At 32.6% G+C, this 13,011-nt stretch overlaps 1 protein-coding gene across 3 annotated transcripts; it reads right to left on the bottom strand.

Moving 5' to 3' along the window:
* Window positions 1-4,963: 4,963 nt before the first annotated feature.
* LOC127084912 (AUGMIN subunit 4) lies at window positions 4,964-11,562 on the bottom strand. Of its 3 annotated transcripts, none has more exons than XM_051025432.1 (13): window positions 11,207-11,562; window positions 11,039-11,086; window positions 10,021-10,146; window positions 8,584-8,925; window positions 8,361-8,460; window positions 8,206-8,278; window positions 7,210-7,303; window positions 6,947-7,018; window positions 6,812-6,870; window positions 5,657-5,725; window positions 5,527-5,578; window positions 5,349-5,426; window positions 4,964-5,238 (listed from the first exon to the last, which is right to left on the bottom strand). In XM_051025432.1, the coding sequence occupies exons 1-13, from the start codon at window positions 11,333-11,335 to the stop codon at window positions 5,164-5,166; spliced, it is 1,317 nt and encodes a 438-aa protein (XP_050881389.1). In that variant the 5' UTR covers window positions 11,336-11,562; the 3' UTR covers window positions 4,964-5,163. The 3 variants fall into 3 exon arrangements, with proteins under 3 accessions (XP_050881389.1, XP_050881391.1, XP_050881392.1); XM_051025434.1 differs by having other exon boundaries at window positions 8,206-8,260; XM_051025435.1 differs by having other exon boundaries at window positions 8,206-8,254.
* Between the last annotated feature and the right edge of the window lie 1,449 nt (window positions 11,563-13,011).

The following is a 13,011-nucleotide window of genomic DNA, read 5'->3' as shown; positions in this document are numbered from 1 at the left end:
ATACATAACTCATTCAAACCATTTTGTGCCCTTTGTGCATATTTTCCTTTTAAAACTTTTTCTCAAAGTTTAGACAAAAGTCATTTCCATAGTTGAGATGTAATTCCTCTATCCCCATAGTATTGATGATAATTCTTTTCTACCTAAGAGAGCTAGTGGCGTACTTGTTGATCTTTATCCAAGTTGGAGCCCTTCTATATGGTGATGTAAAGTTCTCGTACTTGTAGGTGATTAGTTGAGTGTTCTCCTTAAAATGATAAAATGTATTTTCATTAAAAATGAATCAAAACAAACATCTTTTTTATTTTTACCACGAACTACGGGGTTTTGATCCTCTGTTGCACTTTGTTGCTACGTAGGCATAAGACTTAGAAAGTCTTGACAAACACAAAAAATATAAAAAAATATATTTATATTTCTCTTATCATCTCCCCAATCTTTTGCAAACAACATCATTTTTAAGCCAAAATGCATAGATTTTCAAAGAGGTTCCTATAGAGTACTATAGATGTTTAGGGTGCTAATACTTTCTCTTTGCATAACTAACCATCGAACCGTTATCTCTTTTTATTAGTTTTATTTTAAAACTTCTTTGGATATTGTTCTTACTTTTTATCTTTCCTTTGGAAATAAAAAAAGCGTGGTGGCGACTCTGTCTTTGTGAGTTAAGTTAATCAATGGCTTAATCTCAAAAAATGTACCGCTACAAATACATTTCACCTTTATGAGACTAAGGATTCAATCGAGGTGGCAGCCACACTAGCAAGTCAATAGGTGATATTATAAAAATGCTAAAAGATCACAATACATATTTTAATGATGATATGTTATTTTAGATTTATGTCATGTTATTTTAGATTGATGTTAAGTTTATGTCAGGTTAAGTTATGTCAAGATCTTGTTAAGTTTGTGTTGAGATTATACAATGTTAAGTCATGAACAAGTAAAAATACAATGACAAAAAGTCATGAAACAACAAAAAAGTCATTCAACAATAAAAAGTCATGATCCAACAAGTAGTAATAATACATCTATAACAGTTCATCATGTGCAATGTGTGCAATCCACACTGGTAAAGCGTAAGCCTTTCCATCTAGATTTAATAGAAAAAAGAGTTACTGTTTACAATATTTGTCGATCATGCATACCAGATTGTGGAGGCGATGGTGGAATGTCTTCTAAATTTTCAGCAACATCTAGAGGGTCGACTAAACTATGAGGGATAATAAGAGTGTATGATACTATATAGTACCACTCCAAGTATCCAGCCAGACATTGTCTCGAAAAAGTCACAACCACTACATTTTCTCTAATCAAGGAGACACTAGCCATCATATAAGCATAAAACCATCCATCACCACTAGATGGTACACTAGGGATTGGTTATGGTATGCTCTGCATGTAGTCAAACTGGTAGACACACCGCACAAGAATGTAAACAATCATCGAACTCTCCAAATGCACATAACCTAAGATGCGTCAACTAGAGGCAACAAGCTAAAATTATCCACTAAACTCATGACCTTAACAGGCATGTGCGTACGTGCACAGATGAAAACTTCATCACATGAGTAGAGGGACCTTCAATAGAATGCAATCATGTAATAATTAAGTCATAAAATACCTGTTATTTTAGATTTACCACCAATACATCAAATTAAATTAAACTAAAATATTTATACCTACCATAATTGAAAGGCAACATGAAAACAGGACTCTGTCAGCATTATCAAGTCCAATGGGCACTCTTGGGAACCCCTCAATTGTATCATGTTTGGGAAGCACTGTATGATCAAACACCTCAGCATGTCCCTCTATATCAACATTATTAGGCACATCAGCATGTGTCTCTATATCAACATGAGTAAGCACCTCAACATGTGTCTTTGCATTAACATGAATAGACACCTCAAAAAGTTCCTCATCATCATCGCCTTTGAAGCATCTCGCTCTACCTGTATGACAAATAGTTTATGATTCATGAATCTCTTCGGTCCTCCCACATTGAGGACCGATGGGAGCTAACGTATTTGTCTTGGTTCGCAAAAGACCATCAATAACAGTGACATATATATCACTCAACCTAGGGATGATACTATGTATCTTCCTCTTTGTCTTACTAATAAATAAATAGATAAAATTATTAATAATTAAATAAAAAAAGCCTATTGTTTTTATAAAAATCCAAAGCCACACGCACCCCATATCGATTCTTTTGAAAAGTCTAATGTCAATCAAAATGCTATATCAAATGTTTTAACTTTCTAGTATCGGCCTTGTATTTAAATCGAATATTACATATAAATTTAAATCGAATATTACATATAATCTGGTACAATCCCATGCATTTCTTCAAGTTTTCTAAAAACCTGATGTTAACCTATATATTACACCGGATATATATTAATAGACACCTCAAAAAGTTCCTCATCATCGTCGCCTTTGAAGCATCTCGCTCTACCTGTATGAAAAATAGTTTATGATCCATGAATCTCTTCGATCCTCCCACAATGAGGACCGATGGGAGCTAACGTATTTGTCTTGGTTCACAAAAGACCATCAATAACAGTGACATATATATCACTCAACCTAGGGATGATACTATGTATCTTCCTCTTTGTCTTACTAATAAATAAATAGATAAAATTATTAATAATTAAATAAATAAAAAAGCCTATTGTTTTTATAAAAATCCAAAGCCACACGCACCCCATATCGATTCTTTTGAAAAGTCTAATGTCAATCAAAATGCTATATCAAATTTTTTAACTTTCTAGTATCAGCCTTATATTTAAATCGAATATTACATATAAATTTAAATCGAATATTACATATAATCTGGTACAATCCCATGCATTTCTTCAAATTTTCTAAAAACCCGATGTTAACCTATATATTACACCGGATATATATGAATAGACACCTCAAAAAGTTCCTCATCATCATCGCCTTTGAAGCATCTCGCTCTACCTATATGACAAATAGTTTATGATCCATAAATCTCTTCGGTCCTCCCACAATGAGGACCGATGGGAGCTAACGTATTTGTCTTGGTTCACAAAAGACCATCAATAACAATGACATATATATATCACTCAACCTAAGGATGATACTATGTATCTTCCTCTTTGTCTTACTAATAAATAAATAGATAAAATTATTAATAATTAAATAAAAAAAAGCCTATTGTTTTTATAAAAATCCAAAGCCACACGCGCCCCATATCGATTCTTTTGAAAAGTCTAATGTCAATCAAAATGTTATATCAAATTTTTTAACTTTCTAGTATCGGCCTTGTATTTAAATCGAATATTACATATAATCTGGTACAATCCCATCCATTTCTTCAAATTTTCTAAAAACCTGATGTTAACCTATATATTACACTGGATATATATATGAATAGACACCTCAAAAAGTTCCTCATCATCATCGCCTTTGAAGCATCTCGCTCTACCTGTATGACAAATAGTTTATGATCCATGAATCTCTTCGGTCCTCCCACAATGAGGACCGATGTGAGCTAACGTATTTGTCTTGGTTCACAAAAGACCATCAATAACAGTGACATATATATCACTCAACCTAGGGATGATACTATGTATCTTCATCTTTGTCTTACTAATAAATAAATAGATAAAATTATTAATAATTAAATTAAAAAAAGCCTATTGTTTTTATAAAAATCCAAAGCCACACGCACCCCATATCGATTCTTTTGAAAAGTCTAATGTCAATCAAAATGCTATATCAAATTTTTTAACTTTCTAGTAACAGCCTTGTATTTAAATCGAATATTACATATAAATTTAAATCGAATATTACATATAATCTGGTACAATCCCATATATTTCTTCAAATTTTCTAAAAACCCGATGTTAACCTATATATTACACCAGATTTTACCAAATATCTGATAAAAATTCAAACTTTTAATACCGGTTATATTACAAATCTAGTATAAACACATAGAATTGTTGCATTTGTATGTAATTGTGTCAAATTTTAGTGATATTCAATGAAAACCTAAATAAATAAAGAAAAAGAATACTTGCTTGTGAGTACCCATTAGTCTAGAAAAGTCCGAAATTTTACAACAAAATATTATAATCCAAAAAAAAATTTTACTATTAACAGTTATACTTTAATTTATTAAAGAGTTTTACATTTTTCCATTCAAGATTTAGGGGTGTCATAAAAAATTGAGAAATGCTAAATTGACGCATAAAATCACATCAACACCGTGTATAAATACTTAAGTATTTTTATTTTTTAAAATAATTGTTTGCATGCTTTGATTTCTGTGTCAAAGTTAAAATATTAAAAAAAATTATGGTGTTAGATTCGGGGTGAGTTAATAAGGTGTCAACATAATACGTCTCTAAAAAATTCTATCAGATCTATCTATACCCATAAACAACAATCTAAAAACTCAACACATCTTAAAACTCAAACAAAAACAAAAAACAAAATCAGCATTTAACTTGTTAAAAAGCCATCTTAAAGAAGATTAAAAGGAGGACGAGAGCAAAATCTGGAGAGGAGAATGGAATTTCAAAACGGCAAGGTGTATTCATTGAAATAAGTTTGAGGATTTGTTGGTAGATTTACACTAGGCGTTTATTATTTATTGACCAATGGAAAACTTGTCGATATATTTGTTTTTTTAGGCATTGGAGGTATATATTTTCTTGAGAACTATCATAATACTTTATACCTCCCCTATGATTAACTCCAAGTTTTTATACCTCCCCTATGATTAACTCCAAGTTTTGCGAGTGCATCAGCATCATGATTAGCTTCGCAATACACATGCACAATTCGAGCTTCCAAATCCTTCCTAAGTTCAATTCAAATATTTGTTCAATTCGAGTGCATTTTAAGTATATTTGTTAAAACGGGTTTGAATACATCTTTTAGGATATCAAATTCGTGGATGGGTTTGAGTAAATTTGAATACATCTTTTAGGTAAAAATCCATGAAATTAGTGTGATGAAGAAATTACATTTCTTTAATAGTTTGGTATGATGTTTCAAATCGGTGGGTCTATATAAAAAGTAACAAAACAAATGGAGGATTAAAGGAGGAGTCATGTCTTTAACACCATTAACAACATGTGGAGAATCAAACCGTGTTAAATGAACACAAACATAAATCTTCTATTAGGTAGAACTATCTGACATGCGTTTCAGATCCATCTCAACTTGGTCTATTGTCCATTGCATGTTTTCCAATTTCTGCACAATTTCATCAATGTAAGAATCTTTTTAAAACCAAAAGATTGTTCCTACAGGAAATTGAAATGATATTAAAACATGGTGTGTGTATTTGGTTTAACTATTGTCACCTTTACAATGTCGTGGTACTGCCTTGCAATGTCGTCAAAGTGAGGATCCACACCCTGGTACTCGCGCAGTCGAGTAACCTGGTACAAGGGTTAATATTAATACATATAACCAACACATCCATGACGAGCTCTAAATCATCCAAATGAGAAAACATGCATATGGAAACATACAACATACCGCTTTGTTATATGCAATAGAAGCCTCTTCAGTAGCCTCGACGAGATACTTCCTACAATTTAAAGGAAATGGCTGATTAAAATTAAATCAGGAACTGTTTACAGAGTTACAAAGGCTTCATCATTCATACCTTATCTTATGAAGGGCGGGAATAGACTCCTTAGTGTAAGTTCCGAGGAGAAGAACATTTTCGAGAACCCTGACATGAAATTGCAGATATCAAAATTATTAGATAACAGCAAAACTAACAAATTTTGAAACTACTGATAATATAATAGAAATACATAATGTAAGTAATGTAAGAAGTAAACCAGAAAATATCCGGGCTATAGTACATCGATAACATCCAGCACAAATACAAATTTAATTTCATTTAAATTTAAGCAACATAAATCCAGCAAAGTTTTAGAGTTATTTGTGGATGAATTATCAATCGAAACCATTTTACTACAAATTCGGCAATCCATGTTATTTAAATTGGGCAAAATACCCTTTTTGGTCCCTTAACTATATACCCTTGGGATCAGATTGATCCCTTAACTCTTAAAACGCGTCATGTTGGTCTTTTTGTCTAATTAGCGACGAATTTTGCGATCGATTTTTTAACTTTTCCGTCGCTAATTAGACAAAGAGGACCAACATGACGTATTTTAAGAGTTAAAGGACCAATTTGATACGAAAAATAATTAAGGGACCAATCTGAACTAAAGATATAGTTAAGGGACAAAAAGGGTATTTTACCTTTAAATTATGCAGTTTGGCCATGTGACTAAAAGTGTGATCAAAATTACTATTCAAATAAGCAAAAATTATAAACATGATTAATTATTGGTATAAGAAACTATTTATTTCATTGATGTCTCCTGCTGATCTTCCATTATACATGAAATTTTCTCAAAATCTAATAACTACCAATGTGCATGCATAAATTCAAAAATAACATACAACAACAGCAACAACTAAGTCTTATCCCACTAGGTGGGATTGGCTTCATGGATCAACTTTCGCCATAATGTTCCATCAAGGACCGTGCTTCAATCCAAATCATTAATCTCGAGATTTTTTTAATAAATTTTAGAACCAAGATCACTCTTCCTTTCTAAAATAAACACATCCATTTGGGAATTTTAAACACAAACTATTAAAAAATAAAAACAAAACTGTCTATTTATCAAAAGAATCCCTTCTTAAGTTCTAAAACATGGCTGTTTTTGATATCAAGGTGTAAGATAAAAGATAGCAGTATTTTGATATCAAGGTGTAAGATAAAAGATAGCAAACAAACCTCAATTTTGCACTCATGGTCTGACATCTTTTACACAGCCAGGTTTTCTGCATCTCATCCTACAAATATATTTGGAAGTCAAGATGTGTCCTTAGCTATCAAAATAGTGGACTATGGTGACTAATAAATACTCACATATTTATGTTGATGATCCAACTTCAAATCTTTGACAAGTTTATTGAGCACCCCAAGTATCTGTTCCAATACCTGATTAAGAGTAATGACATCAACTATCTACATTATATCACCATATACACAATACCTAAAAAGAAATACAATGTATAAGCATAACAAACCACACATGATATCTCTCTCTCTCTCACACACACACACGTGTAGATTCAGAGTGGGAATTTTGAGAAATGTTGTCAGCAAGAGAGAAATGCTGATGCACGTACACTATAATATTCAGCGAATTTTCTATCAGCAGAATAAAGGTCATCCCTCAGTGCTGCTTCTTCTCTTTCGATCTCCTCAATCAACAACTTCACTCTGGTAAGATAACAGATATTAGAGAAAGAAACTTCGGTAAACAGATATATTTCTAGTATCAGCATACAAGTACCGAAACATGCACTTCACACATTAGTGCTCTCCTACTTCATTAAAGACCTTTGCCATATCAAATGTTTGTGGCTAGCATAAGCCATAAGCAATGGAAAATATAAGCCCGATTCATACTAAAAATATGTGTAATAGTACCACATTGAATAAGATATGACCTGAACATGTGTTTATATGTGGTGGGTGGGTAGTTCCCAGCTTACGAACCGGTTTTGTAGGGGTTGAGTTAGGTCCAACCTAAATATTAGTAATTAAAGTATCTTTTTGTCTTTTCATATTTATTAACAAGAACAAACGTTAATTTTACCAAACACTACAAATTCGCTAGCTTATTCGCCATAAGCCTACCCTGCTATCAAAAACACCCCCGTCTTGTGGAGATATAGAACCAAAAGTTAAACAAATTTTGATTCATATAATCTAAATCACAAAAATTAAAGGAACCATTGAGTATATAAGTCATATCAGTTGAATCATTCATTTTAATCAATACACTGGACTGATATAAAATTGTATGAATAAAGATATGACCTACTTCAAAATCTTTCACAAAAAGGGATAGACATCATTTTGTCATTCGTTAAGTTAGAATTGATTATTTCGTAAAAAAAAAAGTTGAAAACAAGGTAGTAGTCTCTTAAGCGTTAAATATATGCAATTCTCGTGTAGAAGCCCTAGGTTGCATACTTACTCCTCAATCCAACCAAAATAATGTGAACTCTCTATGTTACAAATTACAAGTGAATAAGAATTTCCTAAACATTAATTCCCAAAATAAAGAAGAATTTATGAAGTATTAAAAGAATTAGGCAACTCAAATAAGCTCAAACCTTTCTGGAAGCCGTGAAGTTGAACTTTGACTTCCAGATGATGATGAATCTGAATCTAGAAACAAGGTATCAGCTGGCAGAACCAAACTATAAATCAGACGAAATCGCCACCATTGTGTCCCCATATACATCAGAAATCTGCAATTCACACTTACCATTGTCATCCAGTACAAACGCGTCTGATAACTTATCACATTTCATTTTCAAGCGAGCATCTACCTCCCGTGAGAGAGACATGCGATATTCTGTCATATCCTAAAGATATTGTTCGTGTCAGTAATAAAAAAGATAACCAAGCTTGCTAAACACTTCAAAATAATAACTATCATAAAAAAATACTAAATCTGGCTTTCATATACTGTGATTCACATGTTATACCACAGATAATGGTGTTTTCAGATGCTGAGTCTGCCACAAATAAGCCGGTGTAATTCCAAGAAAACGATTGGGAACACCACCAACTACAGGTTCTACTTGATCCATAGAAGCAAGGGAATAATTAACCCCACTAACAGAGCTGTTTGGAGTGGCATAACTAGAAGAATTCATGCTTGAATTGTTAACAGCATTGCTGCTAGTACTGTCAAGGGAACTTCGAGACACTACACTTAGCTTTTCAATTTCTTCATCGTGAACTTCTCCATCTTTGGAAATAAGAGGAAGTCTCAATCGCTGAGCCGCTTCAGCGACAATCATTTGATGTTCTAATGTCTGATAAACCTGACAATATATAGACATGTTCATTTGATTCAATAAAGACCGGTGCCCTAAAAACATATTTAAGCACATAATGCACAATGCATAAATATGAAAGCATGAAATATCAAGAATCAAAACAGTAAAATAAAGAGATAACAGAACATATTCTAACAAAATTAACAGAAAATGAAATATGTAATTCTATAAGAAATACATTCACAGTCCTCTCTAAGGCAAACTAACTAAGACACGGATCTTTTGTGATACAGAACTGGCGTAATTTCAGGAAGTACTCAATAGATTAAACTTTCTCTGCTTTGCAATTCCGTAACATCTAAATTAAACTCCCACTATCTTTATCATTATGCAGTTCAAACATCACTTCCCTCCATGTAACTTATGATCTAAGGTATGACCGTATGAAGTGAAGAGAAGATCTGTATCATATGCCATTCCCACAAAGAGCATTTTGTAAAGAGCATAACTGTTCTCTTCATGTTCATGACTCAAATTTTTTAGAAGGAACAATCAGCATCACTCTCAAACAGCTAACATATGATGTAATCTATTCTGCTTTCAGAAATCAATATCTTCTTTATTATGCTATTTAAATATCAATTCCATCCATGTAACCAATGATTAAAGGTGTTAAGATTTCCACATCAGACAATATTTGATTTGAACATGTGCTTATCCTACAATATTTAAGTGGGGTAATCCTTATCCTACAAGTCGGTTTTATATTGTTGAGTTAGACCCAAACCACACATTCTTAACATGGTATCAGAGTCTGGCTTAAGATCCGGCGAGCTACCTTCTGTCAGATTTCCGCTATCGGGCCATCCACCATTTATAAGTGGGGGCAATCCCTACCCTATAAGCCGGTTTCGTATTATTGAGTTAGACTCAACCACATTTCTTAACAAAAGATACGAAGTAAAAAGAGATGATCCATACAATACTCCACTCCCTCAAATTACATTTACCAAAGAGTTTAAATGTTATCATTATGTTGATGACTCAAATTTTCAAGTACCAAAACCAACAACGTTCTCACACAAGTCTCATATTGGTTTCTAAATCAAACTAAACTTTCAGTAATAATATTTCAAGAACCTGAGGAGAGTTCCTCAATCCAAACTGCGGATAAAGACCTCCAGTATCTCTCATTCCACCGATGCTAGACACAGAAATGGCTTGATGATACTCTTCCACCATTGCAATAGCCTCAGAATATATAGCCTACAACCAAATCCACCAAACCAAAGTATAAATCACTAAAATAAGAATATCACATTCACACTACACTTAACAAATTAGTCCTGTATTATAATCTACGAGGGGAGGGAAGGGCTTATTTTTCTTTTCTAAATTAAGCAAGCTATAAAATGCTTCCAAAATTAGATTAAGTGTAATTGAAACTTAATCATGTGACACCTTCAAATAAATTGAAATCTCAAATATATACCAAGATATAGACTTAGCTTTCCAAAGTCCTTCCTCCCAAACCCTCCATCCAAACACATTATAAGAGTTTATTTAGCATATATTACAATATAAATTAGTTTTACCCTGACATTCAGTGGGACTCCTTCAACTTTTATAGTCAAATTATCAATTCTAAAATACAGTTATAAAGGTGGCTAGTGTGGCAAAAAAATAAATAGTTTCAATCATGGTTTTAAATTGTAGTTCGCAACTGCAATTATGGCTGCAACATTGCTGATGGAGTAGTCTCCGCAACCACATCGGACCATAATTGCGGTGTGAATTAAAAACATGTGTCCAACCACCATTAGAAATCAATTCAGACAATTTCGCCCACTTTTCTTCATGTATTTTCATCAAAACTCAAAATTTCAGAACCCAAAACCTCAATTTACTTCCTATGTTAAAAAAAAATCTTAACATCAAAGTATTTTTTAACTGTATATTTCAAACATCTCCTAATTAAAATTCACGCCGCAATAACCGTATTCACAACACCTGCAATTTAAAACTATGGTTTCAATGAATGTAAGTGTACAATCGGTTTACATTACAGTGATAGTACATATGGTTCACATCCAATCTAAAACCCAAACACAAGATAACATTTTATGAGTGTGTATAATACACACGAATACATACATACCATGGCTTCGAGATAGCGATGTCTTTCCCTGCACATTTCCTCTCTAGCCTGCAAATCAAACAGCAAATCTCAATACCCAACTAAATTTTTTTCAATTTTTCGGACATATAACAAAATGGGGAAATTCAACAAACACATAGAGAGCATTGTTTGGAGAAAGAGAATTACGAGTTGGAGATCGTTGTAGAGAGGCTTGGAGATGAGAGATCCATCAGGAGCCAAGCAGTGGCGCTCTAGCTGATCGACGACATGTGCTACATCGGCGGGGAGGTTTTGGCTGTGCAAACCCTTAACCATCGATCGAAAACGGTGTCGTTTCGGTTACTCGGGAACGGAACGATGCTTTCAGTGTTAGTTGGTAGCTTCGAGTTGAAGATGAAGAGAAATCGGGTAGAAGTTTGAGAATCTCGATTCTCAAACTACGAAATCATAAAAATGTTTGAAAAATTTAGCATTAATTTGTCCAGTAGTAACAGAAAATTCCCTCCCTTTTTCGTGTTTTTTTTCAAGAAAATAATCTGAAAATTTTAATTAGTTTAATGGTTCATTCTTCTTGAAAAATATTTTTATATTTTTAAATAGAAATTCATTAACTATTTTTAAAAATACTATTGTGATTTAGTGGAATACATTTGATTGATCGGATAATAGTGTAAAATTATTTTACATCGTGAGTGTATATTTTTTTCTTCTATTTATAAACATGATTTTTTTATTAGTAATTATGATAAAAATTTAGAGAAAAATACAAATATTAATCAATGACGATTATGTATTCCATCAAATCTTAAGAGTGTGATAGATATACAATTAATCGATATTGATCATCAATGGGCTCATATATTTACCAAATCCTTTACTATTGAAAGATTTGATTTTATCAAAAAGAATTTGAACATGCATTTTGTTAAAGATTAGTGCTTACTTCTGAATTGAGGATCAGAGTCCGATAATGATAAGAAGCTCTGAACCATCTTCTGATGAATAGTAGCATCTGATGCAACTTTGCCTCTGATGCTCAGAATTTGATTAATTGCCTCTGATAGTCTATAAATGGAAAAGTTTTTATTTTAACACTTGTCCACTTATATGTCATGAATCTGAAAGGTTTTCTGACACTTGGTTTTCTCATCTATTGGGTAATAACGGGTGGTCAATGATGCGAGTGTTTTGAATACTTTGTCTTACCTTCATATGTCCTTTTCATATGTTTTAGTCTCATATAATTCCTTTTTGCCTATGATTGTTTTCTCAGAGTTTATGAGTTATTACACTCTGAACCGGTCAGTTCTCTGAGTAAGAAAGTTTTTTGGTTCAGAAGGTTCTAATCCAGAATTCCTCTTGAAATTTTTTGTCTTCTGATCTCTAAGTTATCTTAATAGGCATAACCGAGCACTTTCTATTAAGGAAAATACTTGTGACATCTATCATACATACTCTTTTGTTGTCAAAAATGTTTGTGTTAACTTTGGGAATTATTTTCTTGGATAAAATTAAATCATGTTTTATCACCCCCTACATCATTTCTTTTATGGTTGTGTGATTAAAACTCCTTTTAAACTCATTATATTTTTCTTAACACTCACAACTCAAAATTGGTTGAAATGGTTGAAAACTTCTCTAAAAAATTCTTCTTAATGGCTCATCAAATGAATGTTAGTGACAGAAAATTCATATATAAATGTAAAAGCAAAGGATCTGTTTTATTATTAATCAAGAATGTGGTACAACTCTTCATTATTCTCATAAGCAAATAGATGCATTACAAAGACTACAATGCTCAGACTACGTCGGGATGAAAATCACGTGTTTTTAGGTAGTTCATCCAATCCTCATCAGCATCTGATCCATAGTCATCAATTGGATCCTTATTCTTCTTGAGTTTCTTCATCTTGGAGACTGAAGTCCTTCCAACCATGGAAACTCCTATAGATGAACCAGTTTGTGACTTTGAACCTTCAGAATTATTGAGC

The sequence above is a fragment of the Lathyrus oleraceus genome, chromosome 5 (assembly GCF_024323335.1).
Source record: "Lathyrus oleraceus cultivar Zhongwan6 chromosome 5, CAAS_Psat_ZW6_1.0, whole genome shotgun sequence".
Classification (NCBI taxonomy): Eukaryota; Viridiplantae; Streptophyta; class Magnoliopsida; order Fabales; family Fabaceae; genus Lathyrus; species Lathyrus oleraceus.
This window is presented reverse-complemented; position numbering and strand designations above follow the sequence as displayed.